The sequence below is a fragment of the Daucus carota genome, chromosome 4 (genome assembly GCF_001625215.2).
Source record: "Daucus carota subsp. sativus chromosome 4, DH1 v3.0, whole genome shotgun sequence".
NCBI classification, from domain to species: domain Eukaryota; kingdom Viridiplantae; phylum Streptophyta; class Magnoliopsida; order Apiales; family Apiaceae; genus Daucus; species Daucus carota.
Window position 1 is genome coordinate 43,933,928 of NC_030384.2, and position 22,758 is coordinate 43,956,685.

Genomic DNA, 22,758 nt, shown 5'->3' on the forward strand with positions numbered 1-22,758 from the left:
CCGTATATACACCAATAATGTACCAAAATCGACAAAAAACAGATACTTGAATAAACTAACCAAAATATTATATGCACTTATGAGTTGAGTGAGATCGACGTATAATTTTAAACTCGGGCTCACTTGATCACTCAACCTCAAACCGCATCAGGGCCGTTGATTATTAGATGATTAGATCCATCGACCACCTAGAAACAGGAGGGAAATTAAGACAGCATCCAAGTCTCACTTATTTATTACATCTCTTCGACTCTCCCCGTATACAGATCTTCGCAACAACCACTCCCCTGTCTTCACACTCAACGCTCTTCCACTTCTAACACTGTGATCAAAGTCTCGGGGATCATAAACAAAAGGTTCGAATCTTGTCATTTTTAATCTATCTTTTGCTAGTTGATTGTGTTCTGCATTTCATTCTATTGCATTATGTGTTGATCTTCAATCTAGTTACAGATCACGATGATTTATTACAGTGTTTAAACGATACATTTCTGTCAGATCACGCATGTTATCGAGCGAAAATGGATCTGTTACACGTTCATTCTAGTGACTAAAATTTGAGTTGTTATTGGAACAAAATGTTTAAACAGAACTTTTCATTGAATTTGAGTTGACATCTATTTTGCATGATTATATTTCAGTACAATTAGCTATAAATGGTGTCATGAAAATGCTTTTATATAGTTTTTGATTATATTTGATATTTCTATTGTTAAATATCAGGTACAGAATGAGAGAAATCCTTCACATACAGGGTGGCCAGTGTGGTAACCAAATCGGATCCAAGTTTTGGGAAGTTGTGTGCGATGAGCACGGTATTGATCCTACTGGAAAGTATGTTGGAAAATCTGATCTGCAATTGGAACGCGTAAATGTGTATTACAATGAGGCTTCTTGTGGGAGGTATGTACCTCGTGCTGTTCTAATGGATCTGGAGCCTGGCACTATGGACAGTGTTAGAACTGGTCCCTATGGCCAGATCTTCCGTCCTGACAACTTTGTGTTTGGCCAATCGGGTGCTGGAAATAATTGGGCAAAAGGTCACTACACTGAGGGTGCTGAACTTATTGACTCGGTTCTTGATGTTGTGAGGAAGGAAGCTGAGAATTGTGACTGCCTTCAAGGTGCATACAACTTTCATCATTTAGTAATTTTACTTTGGTTTTTTCAGTCACTAGCTGTGTACTTCCGATTTTAGTTAACAAAGGATCTCTAATTGTTATAGGAATTTATATGTACAAGTAGAATGAGTGAAGTAACAATTAATCTAATGTACTTCAAATTAAAGTTGTCAATAATTGGTTACAGGAATTTTTCTAAAACGTTTATGGAACTTTGTATTTTTTGTTGAAAGTTAGCTGGTTTGTAATAGATACTTTTTCCCCCATTTTGCAGGTTTCCAGGTCTGCCACTCTCTTGGTGGAGGAACGGGATCTGGGATGGGGACTCTGCTGATCTCGAAAATAAGGGAAGAATATCCTGACAGGATGATGCTTACCTTTTCTGTGTTTCCATCGCCGAAGGTGTCTGATACAGTTGTTGAGCCTTATAACGCAACTCTTTCAGTCCATCAGCTTGTAGAGAATGCTGATGAATGCATGGTTCTGGATAATGAAGCTCTATATGACATCTGCTTCAGAACTCTCAAGCTTACCACGCCTAGTTGTGAGTATGATACTAGATAGTTTCTGTTTCAGCTAACTATTTGTTAAAGTAAACAAGTTGTCGGCAGGAATGAAGTTCACTTATTATCTGCTCTTCCATACTTTTGATCTGATAGTTAATTTGATAATCATTTGTGATGAATTTCTTACTAAAAACGATTACTACTTTGGTTGAATACTTTATCATAGCGGATAAGTTAATCCTTTATTTTGATCTGATCAAGTTATCCTCTGACAGTTGGTGATCTGAACCACTTGATTTCTGCAACAATGAGTGGAGTCACCTGCTGCCTCCGTTTCCCTGGTCAGCTGAACTCTGACCTCCGCAAGCTTGCTGTGAACCTGATCCCTTTTCCCCGTCTACATTTCTTCATGGTCGGTTTTGCTCCTCTTACATCCCGTGGTTCACAGCAATACCGTGCCCTTACTGTACCTGAGCTGACCCAACAGATGTGGGATTCCAAGAATATGATGTGTGCTGCTGACCCCCGACATGGTCGCTACCTCACTGCCTCAGCCATGTTTAGGGGCAAAATGAGCACTAAAGAAGTCGACGAGCAGATGATTAATGTACAGAACAAGAATTCCTCTTACTTTGTGGAATGGATCCCCAACAATGTGAAGTCCAGTGTGTGTGACATTCCCCCAAAGGGGCTTTCAATGGCGTCGACCTTCATTGGGAATTCAACCTCTATTCAGGAAATGTTCAGGAGGGTAAGTGAACAATTCACTGCTATGTTTAGAAGGAAGGCTTTCTTGCATTGGTACACTGGTGAAGGAATGGATGAGATGGAGTTCACAGAAGCCGAAAGCAATATGAATGATCTAGTCTCGGAGTACCAACAGTATCAGGATGCTACTGCTGATGAGGAATACGATTATGAGGAGGAAGAAGAAGGTGCTGAGCACACAAGTGATTAAGTTTAACAAATGTGCTATGCTCGGTTCTTCGGATTCCTTTGTCATGTGTATTGGCGCTGAAAGACTAGGCTGAGTTTGGTATTGCGGATTATATCCCATTCACATTCTTCAAGCCGACCAAGGTAAGAGTGATTTGTTACAAAATTTGGGTTGTTATGCCTAATTTGTTGTGATTCTGCATGTGTAATAGTAATTAGTACATGTTTTGTCATGGTATATGCGAGTTTTAAGTAGTAATTCATGTTGAAGCTGCCTGCTAGAAGCATACTTGGTGACCTAGTGATTTGTCATGTAAAATGATTCATGCGATTTATAGGCAGTGCTGAGATGTAGTGTAAATGAGACTGGTTTGTACTCTGTAAGCTGGATGGTGATCGATGCTAAAGAAACCTACATGATTTTAATAAGCTTCACTGGTCAATATTATTGTCTCTAGCCTCTACATAATTAAACGTTAAGCTCAAGTTTAAAGTAAATTTTAAGCATGCGTTAACCAATTAGTGTTCATTAGGCAAGCGCCTTGATCTTCGAATTGTATACCCTTATCCAGCTTTTGCTAGGCTCTGTGGAAAAACTTCTCTTGTAGTCGCTTCAAACTCTTGAAATATAATTATGCAAAATATACACAACCCGTAAAATTAAACTAATGATTTATGCTTTAGAATAATCTAATAATATACTATTATAAGCATACAACTTAAATTGTTATAATACCAAAATATTCAGATTAATTCGTCAGTTTGGATAATTCGTCTCTTCAAACCAATTTTTCTTACTTATTACATTGACAAGTATTATTCAGTCTAAAACTGCAAATGATTTTAAACCCGTCCTTAAATCCTAGGGTTCAGGCTCACAACCGTAGTTTAGTTTATGTTAAGAAAAGTCATTTTTTACTTGAAAGCCATTTAATTATTTGTTATTAAAATGTTACTTTTGAGTATAAAAAGCGAAATAACTACGTTTTTTTTTTAAATTTCGAAGTCAACTTAAGCCTAAGCTGAGTTTATCTAATCTAATATATATACAAGTATGCCTTATAATTGAGTAACTTGAGTTGGCACAGGCCCATTATCTTTCGTTCTGGGTGAGTGTGAGAATATGGATTTGAAATTTAAAAAGGCCGGTAACATCATTTGGGCCCAACATACTTTGTTTATGGCTTCACTTCTTTATTTATACAAAAGCAGTAAAGCACATATGTGCTAATGGATTTGAAATTGCATAAATTAGAAATTGTATAAAAATAACCGTGAGACTGGGCAAGTATCCTATTATTCCTATCCTATATTCCTTTTTTTTTGAACTACTGATACTTCATTCAAAACAGGAGATCATCAGAAAGAGCCTCCAACAAGCACATAGGATGAGGCGTGAACAAATTAAAAGAATTAACTAAGTAAGGGATTTTAGCGTTTTTAAAAAAAGGTAAGGGATTTCAGCGATTCCATGGGCTACCTTGTTAACATTTTTCCAGATAAAACAAATTAAAACTCGACGTAAACTTGCAAGACTTATCCTATCCTATATTCTTATTTATTACTCCGATTAGCTCCCCATAAATTTTTAAATTAACTTTTATCGATTAATTGATTATAATCTAATCTGACTAAAACTTCCCAATTAGTTCTGATAATTACTTTTAAAATTATGAATTGATGGATTAATTGATTAGTTCCAATCTTCGAATTTTATTGCCCTATTTCTAGGTTCACAAAGTGCCTAAGTGGTGGAGGGGCCGAAAGTAAATTTAAGGGTGGCTGTTTGAGGACGGTGTGTTCTGTAATTTTAACTTTCCAGTACAGTCAGAAACAATCATTTTCTATTTTCCAGTGTTAAAAACAAAAAAGAGGCCTAATTTCTGATATCTGCATTTTGATTCCACTCAACTAGAGTGGGCTATCCACCACATACAAAGTACCTTTCCCTGACAGCAAGTCCAGTCCAATCATAGCCTTGGCCCACTTCGAATTTGTGTATCTAGTGGTGCTACGCACTCTCGCTTAAATAATTTTTTATTAAAATCGATGATTCTTAAACTATAAGTTGAGCTGTACTATGTGGCTTGGTTTTATTTGTTTAAACTCCTTTTGTATATTGATACTGACTGTGTATAAATTTAGTTTTTATTTTGTTTTTGAATTGATATGAAATGGTATGTTGTGAAATGAGAAATATACAAGTGGGGAATCCATGAGTAGTTGCTAGACCACTAGTATATGGGATGGAAACTGACATTTTGTATTGGAGCTTCGACTTTACACCTAATTCTGATTTGGATACTTCAATGGATATCATCGCTCTTAATAAAAAATTTATTGTTGGTTGTACAAGTATGAGTGTATTTATATAAATTATTTTAAGCTAGAAAAAAGTCTAGGTAGTATGTAACTAACTAGAAAATATAGATAATATATTTTAAAAAAATGGACACTTTGATGAAACATTTTTCCTGCAAAAAATATTTTATAATGATTATATTTTGACAGATCAATAGCGTTGTCGTAAAATTCTATATTTATTAGCATATAAAATAATATATTATTTTTATGGTATAACTAATTCCATCCGAGGTAAATGTGTTCGAAAAATTTTATATAATCAATATTTTATATAATTTAGACCACTATTTTTGGGTAACTTTTCAGAGAGCATGTTCTTATGTCAATTATAATATTAATTATGACTTGAAATATCAACTTAATCAAAAATACAATGAAAACACAGGAGATAAATTGTTGGATCTTTGAGAGAAGGATGGAAATAAAATTTATATCAAATTCTCACTATATTTGTTTAATTTTTATGACCTCAAGTCGGTAACACGCCAAATAAGGAGTCACGTCTGACCAGTGACCTGACTTATGTTTATGATACAAAATATACCTTGTAACACGAGAATACCTGTTGGATGTGTAAATAAAATTGACGGGAATGAATAAAGGACGGCACTGAGGACTATAGTATTGTTGGCATTTGTGACTCGAAGAAAAGACTGGTCAACGCGGCTATAAAAAGTCAAGGAATTTACCTACTAAGACCAAATCCAATTTTGTAGAATTAAACATGTTTTCCACGTAAAAAAGGAGTAGAAAATATCTAGAGTAGTACTAGTCCATCTTTGCAGGGTAAAGCTCGTTCAAATTGACTTTCTGCCCTTCTAGTCGGTAAATTCAACCACATTTTCGTTACAAACTAATTTAATATTTTTATTTATTTTATTTAAATATTTGACTACTCCCTACGAGATATTTTCACCGGTTCTATATATGACTTTCTATGTAACTAAAAATATTCACATTAATATATACAGTACTCAAAAATTAAATACAAACCGAGTTGCGTACGTCTCCAAAATTAAAACGAGCTGTACACATGTTAATCACCTCAAAAATTAGTTGAAAAAATGTAGTTTGATTTATTGGTCGGTAAGCAAAGATTTGTGTGTTCAACCTTTTTCTAATTGTTTTGTAATAAATTATTATTATTATGAGGACATTGAGGAGAGGAAGAAAGTGTGGGGTTTACAAGTCAAAGTTGTACCAAACTATTTTCCACCTCCTCCCTTGTTGAAGTGTTCCTGGTTCCTACCCCCACATAATTTTCAACTTTTGCATTATTGCCAAAAGATAAGTGAGAATTATCAAAAAAAAAAAAAAAAAAAAGATAAGTGAGGGCCTGAGGGGAAGCTGGAGCAATGCAACTAAACATGTAGACCAAGAGAATTTGGTGGTAAATTTCATCAAATTAAAGGTAAAGGTACCAAATTTGAGGACTTACCTTAATACAAGTCGAGAGAAAAGGTTAAAGTTATAACATGAAGGAAAAAAAACACCAGATAGGATACAATGTACACTGGTCTTTCCCCTGTTGATCGTAACTATCGACCTAAAAATGTCTCCTATTTTTAACAATAGGAGTTCCTAAATGTTTGCCTCAACAGTCTCAGGAACAACTTAAGCTTATTTGCCTGCACTACTTACAATGCAGTTTGGATGAAACTTTGGTTGGTCGCTGAAATCACGCTCACAAAATTAGAAGAACTAGCGACGCCCATTAGCCCAATGCCTTTTATGGTTGTTGCCAGGCTTGCCGTGGGAATTTTTATGGCCAAGATCCTGCTTGGGAAGATCATGCAATTCCATAACCTGGATTGTCCGCTGCCTCTTAGCTGACAAGAAAATTGTTGAAAGGACGTAATCAGATTCAACTCAAATCTTCTACACTTGCTACAATATTAATATAATTGTTTAAGCAATCTTTCTCTCACAAAATTTTTCACTTGGAAGACAATTTTAGAGTTTAAAAGAAGGATCTAAAGAGTGTTCTTTCAGCTTTATTGCAAATGGTCAGGATATAAGTAAGCCTAGAGAAATTGTATCAAGCTTCAAGGTTGCAACGGCTCAATATTCATAGGTGGACCAGAGTTTAAAAAGAATAGATATAGGAACAAACCATTCTCAGCTTGTTGGTATCGTTCCTGGAGCTTCCTCTTAGTAGCTTCAAGTTTTTCTTGAACAGAAGCCTCATTTGAATGCCTTGGTATCTGGTAATCAAATAGAATGATCATCAGAACAAATTTCAAGCAAATTCCAAAAAAAAAATCTGTTACTACAAAACCTACATTTTGTTGAGACGCAGGTGGCCTCTGAATTGCAACTTTTTCTGGTTTCTGCTGCAACTTTGTCTCGGTGTGAACCCTCTGATTCGCACTTTGTTTTACAGGTCTTGAAGCTCTAGTGTCTGCAACTGGCAGCTTTGGTTTCAAAGAAGCAACTTGTTTATTTAGTGAAGCATCTAGTTTCCTGCTTTCAATTTTTTTGTCCTTTGGCGGAGTGATGGACTCAACAGGAAGGCATTGCCTGTGCTTCACAATTCTGTTGTTCTGCACCTGTTTCCTACCAGTCTCTTTGTTCTCGTCGAGTTTGCCACAATGTGCAGGATCTGGATGGTGACCAATAAGAATTTATGGGTTGTTAGATAAAATTGGAACTGTGCGATAAGAAACCATATACTAAAAGCAATGTGAGTTGCTTAGAAGGAATTATATAACTTACTCTCTTCATCTTCCAAGCCATCAAAGAACTTCAGGAGCAGAAATGATTAGAAGAGAAAAAAGCGTTAATAACTCAGGACCAGAAAACTATACTGTAAAATCAATGAAGATTCCAAAAGACAACATTATACTCATACCCGAGAAAACTCCATTGTAGCTGGCTGAGTAGCCAAAAATGTTAAATCATCCAATGGAGGTGAAGGCAGCCCATTCTCTTCATCAACAACAGTGGAGGGGTTAACAGATTCTGGGGTAGCACCTTCAGGGGCACCTAATATATTTTATCAAACTTATCAGAATTTACACTCATAATCAATCACAAAATCTAGGAACGTTGTTATTCTTTAACAAGACTTATGTATATGCTACCTGCTTCTGTTGCTGTGGTATTTACCCACTCATCCACCAGAACCTTCCAGACCCTGTGATTCATGTAATTAGTTGACAAGAATGATACACTAAACAGCTAAGAGAATGATTCTAGTAACACACATTAACAAAATAACAAAATGGATTGAATTAGATATTAAGAATAATAAATATATATCAATCGTGATGACAGTTAGATTCGTTGATCCGCACAGAAAAACTGAAAACAGAAAACAAACTTTAGGAGATATCTGCGCGGGGAAGATTTGGTAAGCCCGCAGCCAAAATCTTCCTCTTGTTTAGCAATAATAGAAACCGTTAAAAGTTACTTGAAACAGTTCCCTTTTATATACAAATAAACTAGTCCAAATGAGTTAGCTTCCTTTACCCCCTATACTGATAAAAAAAACATCTCGTGGGCGTCACAAAAACTGAAATTAAGGATATACGGTAAACGTAGCGAAAAGTACGGAACTAGCTATATGATTGCTGCAAAATTTCAATGACATCAAGCTTAATTTGGCATCCTACACCACATATATAGTATAGTATTTCACAATTACAATTATACACAAGCGACAAAGATATGCATACTCAATGAGTGTGCGAGCTAGTTGACGGATGTCCTTTGAGCCATGCTTTCGGAGAACATTAACAGTTTTTCCAATCTCAGTGGCCTGAATAAGGGTTACTCAGTAAGCCATGATTGATAACAAGGAACATGTCTAACAATTTACAACTAACATATAAAACATATGGCTTGACAATTATCAATAACAAGCAACAAAAACCATTATTCATACCTTCAGAGTTTCCACAGACAACGCCATCAATTCAAGCCGCCTTAATGAATCAATAACCAACGAAATTGGCTGTTAAAACAAGAAAACATTCGTCAAAAACCTAATCTAACATGAACAATTCAACTCAAAGTCTCAAACTAATCAATTAAATACAAGCAATCAAATCATCATTCATAATCATATCAACAATCTGAATAGAGCTACATAACAAAACACAAAAACAGATAATTCTTGAAACAAATGAAACAGGAGACTTATTACAATCAAGATAGGGAACAAACCTCATCTTCACTGTTCTCCAAAATCTCTTTAATCCTCAAAACCTCTCCATGAATCTGTAACTCCTTTTCCAACTCATCAGTTAACGCCTCGGCATCGTCATAACTAAGCTGACTAACCATCTGATCATTCATCTGACCAGCATGCTGATCATCATCATCATGATCATCTTTACAACTATCCACCTTGCTCTCCTTACTCCTCCCACCCTCAAATTCAAAACCACCATCATTCTTAAACTCCTCCTCATCATCAACACCCTCTAATTTCACACCCAGCTCAACATGATCACAACCAACACATTTAATCAATTTAGAAGAAAACAAAGTCTCAGCAATCCGATCTCTCCTCAACTTAAACTCTTTTGGACAATCAGAAGCAGCAACATAGATAGCGTGTTCAATTATATCAAATATATCAGAATTACAACTACTTCTAAAAAACTCCCTCCATTTATCTAAATTCTTTAAACCTGCCATACCTCGAGTTGACTCGCAACTCGGAGCACAACCCAGGTCCTAGAATTCAATTCTTGACAATACCCAGAAATCAAAATTTGACCTTTATGATCAAGAATTTATGAAGCTGATATGAATTGAATTGCAGAGATAAAAGGTTGGTAGTTGATCTATATATCGATTAAAAGGGTGAAGAAAACTGATAACGCCAGAGGCTTTTGTTTAGTTGTGAATTACAATTAATAGAGGATGACGAAAAGAATTGAAAGCAAACAAAATCAATGTGAAATCGAAAGAATTATCCAGATATGATGCTATTTCATGTATATTAGAAAAGTTATTTTATTCTGCACGAAGAATATATGTGTGTATATCTCAAACGAAATCTAAACCTACAGAGAATGGGTTTTATGAGAATTAAAGTATTCGATACTCAAAAATAAATGTATATGTATTTCCAAGAATATTATATATGGAAGTATATGCGATATGAGATACGGTCTTGACTATAAAGATTTGGCATGAGAAACAGATAACTGCAATTTTCCTAAACTGTGCATCAATTTTCCGACGGTCCATTGGAAATGACTAATAGTGCTGTTTATCAGGATTGTTAATAAATGGAAGAATTTATTTAAATAAATTATATTTATGCACTGTATTTTCTTGTTTGTAAAAATAAATATTTATTTTCAAAAGGAAAAAACACACATTTACGTATTTCAGAAAAATGACTTATTTATGATAAATAAGATAAGATAAATTAATACATTTACTTAAAAATTATAATATCTTATCAGAAAATCATATCTAAATCATATCAAGAGTACGCGAGGATCGTATCGGATAAATATATGCTAACATTAATCACATATACATCTATTACACGTTGAGTATACGTAATTTGTTGGTAATTTATATTTGTGAACTATAATATGTATCATGTATACGTATTTTATTCAGACTTCTTAAACACGAGAGGATCGTATCGGATAGGTATATCCTAATATTAATTGTACATATATCTACATCTACTGGACGTTCAATATATGTAATTTGTTTGTCAATTATTTTTCTGAACTATGGTACACGTCATGCATACATATTTTATAAAAATATATACACTCCCTCCATCCCACCAGGATGTTGACGTTCACTGTTCGCACGCATTTTGAGGCTCTTATAAAGTATAGTTCAATAATGTTTTTTTTAATTTTTTTTTTAATAAAAATTTAAACGTCAAACTTTTTTTCAGGATTTTTTTTAAAATAAATATATGATGTAAGTATACTTTATATGAGCGTTAAAATACGTGCCAAAAAGTAACGTAAAGAACCTGGTGGGACGGAGGGAGTATATATATTATGACATAAAACGTCATTAACAAAATCTCGTAGATATTCATTAGATGTCCGATTTGTTTAAGCAACATATACATATTTCAAATCATATGAATACGAATATATATATATATAAGATGGGTAACGAACTTATAATGATATATAATCAATGAGTTATCGACTTTTTAATATAATAATGATTCACTGTATATATCATATTAAAAGTTGATTTTAAAAACATGATGCTATATATAAATTATCAATAACATGTAAAATTTATTTTTCTTACAATCACATATTACAATTGAAGATGAAAACTTCATTGCAATTTCAAAGGACTTAATTTAAATAAAAGTTGACCGAGTCGCTAATTTCACATAAATAAAAAAGCTGTCAAGTCTAACAATCCTTAACAACTTCATAATCTAATATATCAATTGAAAAATAAGATGGCACGAAATTGTGTTGATATAATTTAATAATTAAAAGTATATCATAAATCTTAATAAAAAAACTGAAACTGAATATAACATCAAAAAATTTCCTTGTACCTATTATCTGCTCCCAGTGCAATCACATCACCTCCTTCATTGTTGTTTTCTTCCAAGTCTTCGTTCCATAGTTTGTCTCATTTCCTTCGTTATGTCTCCCGTCTTTCGTTTATGTTTCATACTCGTACTCAAAATGCCTATCGATGACTCTCATGTGACCTTCAAGCCCAATGTCAAACATGTCTACATATAATACCATTTTAATGATATCCAAGACCAATGTCAAGCATCTAGATCTTCGTAAGACTTTCAAACAATCAAAGATATCGAGCAATTTCGCTCTCACTTTCTAAAAAAAACTTAGTCATAAAATTTAAATTTGGACTGCTCTTTTATTTATCCAACTGTTAAATCACATTAGTATAGATTATAGTTAGGATTTAGAAGCCAATATCAATATTTTCACTTATTTCAAGTTTATTGATGTCATGTGTCATGTTCCAATTAGAGCTCGTGAACAAAGTTGAGTTCGAATTCCCAAAAATCTTGAGTTGAGTTTGAATTGATCATTATTATTTTTTTAGAATTTGTTTAAGTCAAAACATGTTCAAATTGAATTGTGTTAGCCAAATCCAAAAAGTTATAAACAACAGTTATGACTTAGTTAAGAATAAAATAATTGTGTAGTTATTATTATCCTAGTGCAATTTTAAAGATTCGTATTTTTAAAGAATCGAATGAGTATAATTCAATTTGAACTTGAGTTTGAACAAATATAAAGCTCGATTTGGTCTAATAAGTTTTGTATAAATTTAATTTTTAATCGAATCGAATCAAATATGTGTTGTCCGATTAACATATTGTCTTGTTCAGAAATGTCATGATTTAATTTTATGTTGTAAGTGGTGGTATTAATAATTAATGAGCAAAAAACTTTCTAAACGGTAATAAATTTGTTACTTATTTTAATGATTTACTAGATTGTCGGTTTAAAGTAGTAAATTAAATCAGTAATGTTCTGTATTTCAAAATTTATTTTAATTTTTTTCACATAACATGACGGATAAATGATCGATTATAATGTCATATATTTTTGCATACAAGAGTTCATATTATTATTAGTGTGAGTGGAACCAACTAAAATTTGTCAACAAAAATTTGATATTTTTTTATCCGTAGCATTTTTCAAATAAAAATATATAATGAAGAGATGATGGATAATAAGAATTTTTATTACTTTTTTTAATTGTTTTTCCCGCGGTAAGAAATGATAGATGTCAAGATGATACTACTAGTACTAGACTCTAACCGGTAAAGGATATTGCTCGCTAGACAGTTTAAAAATTGTGGGCTCGGTGAGGTGGGACCGGGTGTACTTTGTATTAAAATTTCTTTGTACATATACGGTGATATATACGCGTGTATTTATGCTGTGTGATGGTCCTGATGGATGCAAAATGCAAATCAACGGTTATGCTTTATCCGTTTTATTAGCAAACGGGTCGGAGAAAGAGTTATTCTACTGGGTGACTCACCGATCTCATCTCTTACATCAGCGCAACCTCGGCTTTTCTTTGCTTTATTTTGGATTTGACCGATATAGTAAATAACGGATGCTCAAAAAATTAAATGATTGATCGGGAGAGATCTAGGCAGTCGCACACTTGTTGAGATATATACAAATATGTAATATATAATTATGTAGAATAAAAAAATAAAATGATTATAAATTTTAATTATTTACTTAAAAATTTCATGATAATAACTTGATTGTTTAAGTTAATATAATTTATTTTTACTTTGTTTAATAATTAGTTTAGTTACTTTAACACATATTCTAGAATTTTATGATATATTTTTAAATTCATGTATTTATGATATGAATATTTCATTTTTAAATTATGATAAATTTGTTCATGTATTTAATATATAAAATAAATACTTTATTAATTATTTTCTAAAATCATACATTAATTGTCACTCCAGCTAATCTTTTTTAAAGATAAATTTTTGAAGACCAGCATTCTCTTGTAAGAATAAATGCTTGTTTGGTTAATAATTTGAAATTATCATAAAAATTGTAATAACGAGAAGTTAAAATTTATGTTTGGTTCTTATATAACAAAGAAACCGGAAATTGATGGGTATTCGAGTTCATAAAAATTATATTTTTTTAATTAATGTCAACTAAACAATTTTATTACATACGAGAATTTCAACTTCTTTACCAAATAATCACCAAGATATTAAGAAAAAATTTAAATAAATGGTAAAATCTATTTGTAGCCGAATAAGTAACATTTAAAAAATCAATCTGTAACATGAACGGAGAGGCAAAGAGTACAACTGTACAACAGGAGTACAACCTGAATTAGGACTCTGAATTCTATAAACTCAAGCAGTCAAAAGAGCCTGGTACCAATAAAATGAACAGGTGTAAAAAAATGCAGCAAGGGGTTTGGTACGTAACGTTAATCTACCTGCAGAAGATATTATCAATTTCGTTACAGACTGTGACACATGTTTGGGAATTCATGTGGATGTTAAACATCTGGCTCTACTTCACCTTGTTCTTGTCAAACAAAGAGGGCAACAATGACATGCACGTTACTTTTACTCAACTGCATTTATAAATTACTAGAATTTTGAACTTTTGGTTTAATATTTATATGCTCAGTTCCTCTGTTACGGCTGTGCTATAATTTCTGAATGCCCGAGAATTTGGGTGTCGCAGTGCCCACGAAACTGCACTGAAATAGGTATTTAGAGAAATTGTCTTTTATATATAAAAATAATGTATTATAACAAGTCTATAAATAATTAAATGAGAGTGGTTGAGGGATTTGAGTTATCTTATCCTTATCCGTTAAATTTTCATATTTCTGCACACTACTTTAATTATGTGTTTAGAAAAATTACTAATGTATACTCATCCGATATTGTTTTTTTTAAAGTTACTCCCTCTGTCCCATTTAATTCTATACGTTTCTTTTTCACTGCTCGACACGCACTTCAATGCTCTTATAAAATATAGTTCTATAACTTATTTTTAAAATTTTCTTTTTCTGAATAAAAATATAACATTCAAACTTTTATACAGAAAAGAAAAATCATAAAAATAAGTTATAGAACTATACTTTACGGGAGCATTAAAGTCCGTGCCGCGTCGCGCCCCCGTACCCTAATGTATATAACTCAGGTCGACGGAGGGAGTAACATTCAGTACATAGAGTAAAGAGAGTAAGTGATTGGCTGAATTCATAATTTAAAAACCGATTTCTTTCTTTATAAGTAACAAAGCATTTTTGTGACAAATAATGCAGTGTTTGTAACTATTTTTAAAATAATTTATAAAATTGAAAATAACTATTTTGTCATATAAAAACATGAATGACTGATACTAGTGTTATCGTTAACTTAAAAGCTGTACGGCTCATAACTCAAAAGACACTTATAAGTACTTATAAGTTACATGACGGTTTGGATCGTGAATGAGAATGATAATGACAATAAAATGTATGAGAATTGACCTGGAAACCGGAAACAGGAGCTTAGGTTTTTAAGTGGGATTGGTTCCATTTACTCCCTCCCCTAGTACATGTCCGTTGACTTTTGACTAGTCAAATTAATTATATTTTGACTAAAATTCATATAGATTATATAATTAAATTTTTTATAAAAATATTATCAAAAAGTAAATCTCATCTATTTTAACATGTAACATTCTATTTTCTAAAATAATAAATAAATTATTTTTAATAGTTGATTAAATATTAGTCAATTTGACGTCTTAAAAAACAAAAAGAACATACAAATAGAGGAGATAATATCATAAAATTCTAATTCAAACCCCAATACATAGGGTTTAGGTTCTCATTCCGTTCCATGACTCATAAATATATAATCACTGTCATTTTCTATAATGATAATATTTGGATATATCTTAATTAAATACTAGGCTCAATAAAATAGAATTACCCTGATGTAACTTAAAGAATTTTCGTGGAATTAATCGGTAAACTTTCAAGAAACAAATTCATTGACAAGTATGAAGTGTCGAGATTTACCTTTAATTTTAACTTTTTAAGAGTTCGGTATATCCTTGCAAAGTTACAATTGTTTTCACAATCCATCAGTGACGAAAGAGTTTTAAAGAGGAGCTTGCGTTACCCATGCAGTCTGTGTGTTATTGGCCCACCATATTTCAAGTTTATACAGAGAAGTAAATTAGAAAGAAAATGCATTCATTATTGTGCTCTCCAATATTTTTTGAAAACAAATAAATATGTTTATTAAAATTTCAATTCAAAATTTTCACTACAAAAATAATAAGATGAAGAGGGAATTTAGTGATAAGAAAGCAAGCAAAAAACGAGTTTATATGACAAACATGTCTTTATCTTTTGATGTAATTTTTCAAATAAAAAGTTTAAATCATAATTAACAATCATTCACATAAAGAAATTATGTTGGTGCAAATAGTAAAACTCTGTACATCCTATCCCACTATCCCAGTAGTGTGCTTACAGGATGGAATGGGAAAAAAAGATACGAAAAAGAAAATGTACAGAAATAGTGATTAAACATAAATAATTTTAAATATTTTACGATAAAACTATAAAAATAAATGACATGATCATTATTTCTAATTCAAATAATTTAAAATTAATAATTTGGAAAACAAAAATTATATACATTTAATTCCATCCTTTGTTACATTCCATTCAATTGAATGGGCCGTGAATAGTGATATTTATTTGCCCAGCCCATAAGAATTCGGTAAGGTGTAAACATAAACATGAATGCGCATCACGTTCGGAGTAGCTACAAAAGTTTGAATGCATGGACTATGGAGCATGAAGAATTCACATTTCTTCCCAAAACTAGTTCTTCAGAAGATTATGTAAACATGAAGATTGAAGAATATAAACACGGATGAAAAGATTCAAAATTTACCAAAGTAAATGCAACGAGATCTTGTGACATGAAATTAAACTAATCAGAATTGAATTGAATTGATATGCTGTCCCGATTCGTCACATATTACTACTATTCAAAGAATCACCAACATCCAACTTTCACAACACAAATGCAGAACAATATTGTCTAATAACATAGGTGAATTATCGATGGAAGAAATTGCATACAGGCATTAAAATTATTACAAACCTCATCAATCATCACACTTGTCCACAAATAAATTAACACAATACCCGTCCATTTTTTATTTGATAATGGGGCCGTTTGGCTGAGCTTAAAATAAGTGACTTATTGCTTAAAGTAAAGAAGTGGATTAGAAGTGAGAAATTGGTCTGGACTTATAAGCTAACATAAGTGTTTGGATAGCGTGACTTATAAGTTTTTCAAGTGTTTGGATAACTTAACTTATAAGTTGGTTTAGTTTGGTAATTTTGTAATATAATAATCTGTTTTTTAAAAATAAATTATAATTATAAAAAACCTTTTATTGTTAATACATGAAATATTTTACTAAGTACAAAATTTTAAACCCTACATTAAAAGAAAAAGAAGCTAGGTTTCCTGTTAGAAAGAAGTCAGAAGTTGAATCTAAAAAAAAACTAAAATTCCTATTTTTTTTCGGGATTTATTTTCGTTCTTTTAAGCCCTTAGCAACATTTGCCAAACGGAGATATAAAAAACGGAAATTGGCTTTTGTGTGTTTTAAGCTCGTAAGCTACACTACCAAACACCCACAATATTTGAACCCTCGACCTATCGGAAAAGAAGTAAAATTGATAGATGCCGGTGGTCATAGACCACATTATTGATCAGGCGTTGATGAGTGTGGACCTCAAAGCTTTATGAGTGATGACAGAGGAGACAAAATTGTGCAAGAAACTAATATTTTAATAATGCTACTGGGGTGGCCTTGACCAAAAGAAGCAGAGGTGAACTGTGAACACGAGGCAGGTATAGACCATCATTCGTTATGATGGAGTCTTGTGTGAGTGTATGTTGCAACCACTGTACCTTTTTTCATTAAAAACAATCAACATGGATTGGACAATATCATTCTTATAGGAATTCACATCCCACGAACATTCTTTTCACTTGCTAATGCCATGATTTTCTTTAGATTAACCACCACCATTTACCAACTCATTATCAACTTAAGTCATGACTTGGGTATAAAAGTTGCAAAGACTCAACTTGTTTACTTTACTTCCACTACTGTTCAGAATGGAACAGACACAAGGTGATTTGATAGTAGAATCTTTTTACCTCACCCAAAATCTATTCTGTCTGAATCAGAATAGAGGAAAGTGAAGCTGCCATATTTCAACAGCAAAGCACCGAAAATCTTTGCTCCTTGACTCTCACTCACCATTCTCTTTCACTTTCACTCTACTTTCAGCCAGGGACACTGGATCAGTATATATTACTCAAAGAGTTTTACAAATGTAAAGCTGCGTGTCTATGTAAAAACAAAGCAGAAGCCAAAAGCCAAACAAGCCAAAAAGTTCTTTCTTTTCATCTTTCAGAAACTCACACTTCAAGTCCCATGCTATACATGACTTGTTTTTATGTTTGCGAGAAACAAATGGGAAAGGGAAGAACATGGGCCTGCTTCTCACTTCTTCTTCTTCTCATGCTTTTACAAATACAGATAGCTACATGTTGTCGACATGAGGATGACAAAAGATTTAAAGTCGAAGCACAGGCAGATTCAAAGATGACTTCTTCCCCTGCTGCTGATGGTGATAATCACGTAGATATTAATGGCGTGTTGTTTGTGGAAGGGAATCCATGTTACAAAGATGGCGATGATATATATGATGCGGACGAGAGGAGAATCAACACAGGCGCCAATCCTTTACACAATAGATAAGATGATCTTGTACAATTCAGCTTCTTTACTCTCTATGTTGATATTTTGATATAAACACCTCGTTTTAACTCTAACAAACTACTCTAGCTAGCTAGTTCCTGTGAAAGATTGGATTTTTGCTCATATCACCACTTTTTTCCGCAGCTGCATGCCAAAGATTTGTTTCACCTGAAGTTATAATTTCATACTAGCTTATCTTTTTCAGAAACCATAAAAATTCTACTAGGTTGGATCTGGTGGCTCCTCTATACTCCCTCCGTCCTACTGGATTGTATACAGTTTCCTTTTTGGTACGTCCCATCAATTGTATACATACCAAAAATAATAAACCTTTATACATTAAATATTAGTAAGTTCCACCATTTTACTAACACCACACTCATTTTACACATTAAATATTAATGGGTCCCACCACTTCACCCATTTTTCTTACTTTTCATGACCAAATTACATTTTTTCTTAACCTCCGTGCCACTTCCTATACGTATACTAATCACTGGGACGGAGGGAGTATATTTCATTGTATGGCCACAAATTTTTGATGCATTTTAAGTATATATATCTTGTTTAAGTGAAATTGTTTTGGTGCAGTATATTATTTCCGGTTTGTCATAAGTTATAGTTAGGTCACACGTTAGGATCCGGTCTCACTCGAAAAACTTCAAATATTTTCCCAAGGATCAGGATTTAAGACTTACATATGAAGTACCCCAGACTTGCTCCAATTCTTTTTAACTCAAAAAAGTAAAACACGTTTATAATTTTGTTATTATGATATATTAAAGTACTCAATTATATATATTAAAATTTAATGATCATGTATCAAAATATCTTTTCTTCAAAAAAATTTATCAATATATCTACGATCATTATGCAGAGATGTTGCCACATTATGATCTTTAATGACTGCTGTCATTTTAAGATATATCTACGATCTTAATACAGAGCATGATTATTAATGAGTTTTAGCCAATAGAAATACTCAACCTACTCAAAAATAGTTGTTAGTGTGTGCATCGGCACCCACTAGAAAATACGTATTAAAATTAATATTGTTCAATACATATTATTATATCATCCAAGAAATTTATATCGATATACTTCAGAATATCAAAATACAAAATGTACTTTTTATAATGTTTATGTCCTTGTGCATATGGATTTATGTTCTTATGCATATGAATTTCTTCCGATAAAACTTCTACAAATGGCATCCAAATGGTATTACTTTAATTCTGAAATGCCTCAACCATTTTTTTCATATTTACTACAAAGATACATATTAATTTTTTCAATTAATTTGAGCAGGTCCCGTTAAGCTCACTCTTTGAAGAGATGAGATAGAAGGGTAATATTACGATAAGTTCATCAGCACCAGAATATATTGAATATTTTGTTAGGATCAGCAATGTTTCAAATGATTACAGTTTTCATAATATTGTTTGATTGATCCTCTGAAATATAAAGAATTATAATTTAATAAAATTATATTTCAACATTCATTTTCACATAATTATAATATATTGTGAGAGGATATTATAGTTTAAAGATAAAAAATATAATTGCAATATAATTACATGAAATTACGATCTTTTAAATTTTAAAAAAATAAACTTACTATACAAAAATTATAATCTCCACAAAGGTAAATGATGAGAATAAAATTAGTGTGCATATATCACACAGCATAAGAAACAGGAGTAAAAATGTAAAGCATGAAACGAGAGTCACTAAAAACCAAAAAGGAAGGTGGAGTAGAAAAGGGTGGGGAAGAGGGTGACAAGAGGTATACCTGCCTGCATTTACAGACAAACGTGAATCTCAAGTTGGGACTTGTTTTCTTTTCAAATCAATTAGCCTACGATCCTATCAATAGATGGAGACTCTGCTTGTTTTTTGTGTCTCCAGACTGTCCTCCCTGTTTTCATGGATTTCAATGTCCAACTACTTCTCTAGCATTTCCTATATCACAATCCTACAGATTTACTACTGTTGCGCGTGGATACATGATAGCGATCTCTGATAGTTTCTTAAACCACTCTTCAAATATAATGCGGGTGTTTGGACACACCACTTCTCGGCTTATTTACAAAAAAAAGCAGGCTTAAAAATTTTCCGGTCCGTTTGGCTGAAGCAAAGAAGTGCTTCTTTTGGGCTAGAAAAAACTGGAAGTAGAAGCTTAGAAATGGAATTTTTTTCAAATCCACGGCTTTTTTGTAACAAAAAGGTTATGTATCCAAACACTTTTAATAACTTATAAACCTAACCTAACTTCTCACTTATAATCCAATTCTTTACATTAATCAATAAGTCATTTCCTTTAAACCCAGCTAAACGGCCCCAATATAAAAGATTGACTCTTAACAATTTAATGTACATTCATCTCCAACAACACTCTTTATCTTCACTCTCTAAATAATATTTTACTATTAAATTACTTTTATTAAATAAGAGTACAATACAAAAGTGGAGAGAGAAAGTGAATCTTTGTATTACTTTACGATAAAATATAACTTAAGAGTCGGTGATAGACTCTTAAAAGAAAAGAGAGAGAAGAAACTCTTATGTTGTGTTTGGTTGGGGAGAATGGAATGGAATGGAATGAAATGAAATGAGTAAAAATACTTGAAATTAATAGGGATAGGAAGAAAATTTTGAAAAAAAAATAAGGAAGTGCAAAATTGTTATGATGAGATTTGAGAAGAAATTGAGGATGAGGGAGAATGGAGCATTCCATCTCAAATTGAAGGTGTGAAATATAGCACATGATGTAAGGAAATGAATGGATGAATGAATAAATTTCTTGGAAATTGTCCATAAAATAGTTCATTTTTCATTCCATTCCTTCCGGAATCATTCACCCCAACCAAACACAACATAAAGGTTTTGAAGAGCTCTAAGAGTCCATTAGAGCTACAATTTTGTTAATGCTCTCTACTTTTTGATTTAAGAGCTTGTTTGAGAAGTTTGTTGGAGATGCTCTTATGCCAAAGACACAAAGCGTATCCCTCCAGGCTCCATCTCTTATTTAACCATCTTAATTCTCAAAAAATAAAAAACAAAAGAGCTTGACTAAAATTATTGCACTTAGAATATCTACTAGGTGTCATTGGCATTATGTAACGTAGAGATCCTCGCAAAACATGCGCATCTTTTGCTAACTTAAAGTTACATAGTGTAATAGTTGTCCTTGACTTGAGCTCAGAGCTCAAGGAATCAGAAGTACCTTAAAAGCTTAGATACATCCAGCGTCCTCTTGAGCCAATGTTAGTTTGACTGTCATACTTGAAGGACTCGAGAACGTTAAAAAGAGCCTGCCTTTTAAAGTGAAGAGCGCAACAATAAAAGTTTTCACCTCGTATCATTGTATGCGCGGCCAAAATAAAAGATAAGATAGCGGGAAGAACCCAGTTAAGATGAAGTTCAATATGGATTTACTGTTTTTATCTAAACACAGAGTCCAGTTTATTCCAGCCTTCTATAATTCTCTTCAATCCGCGAGAAGAGCTTTATCTCACTTTGTAATCTGTGTACTACTGTACTATATTATCACGTGAGAACAAGTAACAATCCCAGTGATATTTTCATATAGACCAGACTTAAAGTTCTTTAGACATACATGCCGCAGAGGCGCAGATACATGTCTTTAATATAAAGTACTGTACAATATATGCAGTAATGCAGAAAGTAATATGCTGAGTTCCTGATCATATACACAAAACTCTGGCATGTCTTAGATTTTGACTATTCTAATCACAAAGCGGCTACTCTGTTAAAATTTAATAACCCTCTGGATCTTTTCTTTTGCTAAAAATTTTATATACTTGGAGGCGGTTTATCTTTTGTAATTAGTAAATATGTTACTGTCACACATATGCGGATACTTAATCCTCCTTACCCTGTCTTTGTTTCTGAGGAAGAGATGAATACCTATCCTCCAAGCCTTCAACTTTCCTTGTAGAAGATGAGGGCCTGAGGGGTGCAACATTTAAGTCAATGATGGAGTCGCAGCCAACTAGAATCAGGTGACCTAATCACCTAACAGAACTTTACATGAGTAACAAACTGTTGAAGCCCGACAAAACCACTGCGACATACTCCCTCCATCTCTCCCATTTCTTATCGTTTAGGTTGGGCACGGAAGTTAAGAAATATGTATAAAGTAGTGGAAAAGAGAAAAAAAGTGGGTGAAGTGGTGGGACTCATTGATTTTTAATGTATAAAAAGAAGATAGTGGAGTAAAAGTAGTGTGAAAAGGAAAGAAAAGTGAGGAAGTGATGAGACTCATTGACTATTTTGGGTAAATTTTGACTATTTTAGGTAAGTTTTGAAATGTAAAGAAATGGATGGGACATCCCAAAAAGAAAAGTGTAAAGAAATGGAAGGGACGGAGGGAGTATAACATTTCAACTTAAGGGTCCTAGTCCCTGACAGGGACAGGTTATTTAACACACACTTCTAGGGCCGTCGGATCTCTATCTCAAGGGTCTGGATTAAAACTTCGTTTTTTTAAGTATTCGTTATAAT

General features: G+C 32.8%; 2 protein-coding genes across 2 annotated transcripts; one reads left to right on the forward strand and one right to left on the reverse strand.

Moving 5' to 3' along the window:
• The first annotated feature begins 190 nt into the window (after positions 1–190).
• Positions 191–2,992, forward strand: LOC108218572 (tubulin beta-2 chain). Its single transcript, XM_017391565.2, has 4 exons — positions 191–356; positions 724–1,124; positions 1,396–1,665; positions 1,903–2,992. The coding sequence occupies exons 2-4, from the start codon at positions 731–733 to the stop codon at positions 2,583–2,585; spliced, it is 1,347 nt and encodes a 448-aa protein (XP_017247054.1). The 5' UTR covers positions 191–356; positions 724–730; the 3' UTR covers positions 2,586–2,992.
• Positions 2,993–6,310: 3,318 nt separating this feature from the next.
• LOC108218571 (probable mediator of RNA polymerase II transcription subunit 26b) lies at positions 6,311–10,008 on the reverse strand. The gene is made up of 9 exons (XM_017391564.2): positions 9,095–10,008; positions 8,814–8,882; positions 8,605–8,687; positions 8,011–8,063; positions 7,779–7,912; positions 7,643–7,670; positions 7,210–7,529; positions 7,041–7,131; positions 6,311–6,756 (listed from the first exon to the last, which is right to left on the reverse strand). The coding sequence occupies exons 1-9, from the start codon at positions 9,569–9,571 to the stop codon at positions 6,629–6,631; spliced, it is 1,383 nt and encodes a 460-aa protein (XP_017247053.1). The 5' UTR covers positions 9,572–10,008; the 3' UTR covers positions 6,311–6,628.
• Between the last annotated feature and the right edge of the window lie 12,750 nt (positions 10,009–22,758).

What these genes read in the sequence shown, in the direction of transcription:
- LOC108218571 (XM_017391564.2), bottom strand. Translation starts at nt 9,571, where the DNA reads ATGGCAGGTTTAAAGAATTTAGATAAATGGAGGGAGTTTTTTAGAAGT. An exon ending in TGGCTTGGAAGATGAAGAGA is followed by an intron (nt 7,530 to 7,642) that starts GTAAGTTATATA and finishes GTCACCATCCAG; the next exon opens with ATCCTGCACATTGTGGCAAA. An exon ending in CACCTGCGTCTCAACAAAAT is followed by an intron (nt 7,132 to 7,209) that starts GTAGGTTTTGTA and finishes TTTGATTACCAG; the next exon opens with ATACCAAGGCATTCAAATGA.
- LOC108218572 (XM_017391565.2), top strand. Translation starts at nt 731, where the DNA reads ATGAGAGAAATCCTTCACATACAGGGTGGCCAGTGTGGTAACCAAATC. An exon ending in GAATTGTGACTGCCTTCAAG is followed by an intron (nt 1,125 to 1,395) that starts GTGCATACAACT and finishes CCCATTTTGCAG; the next exon opens with GTTTCCAGGTCTGCCACTCT. An exon ending in CAAGCTTACCACGCCTAGTT is followed by an intron (nt 1,666 to 1,902) that starts GTGAGTATGATA and finishes ATCCTCTGACAG; the next exon opens with TTGGTGATCTGAACCACTTG.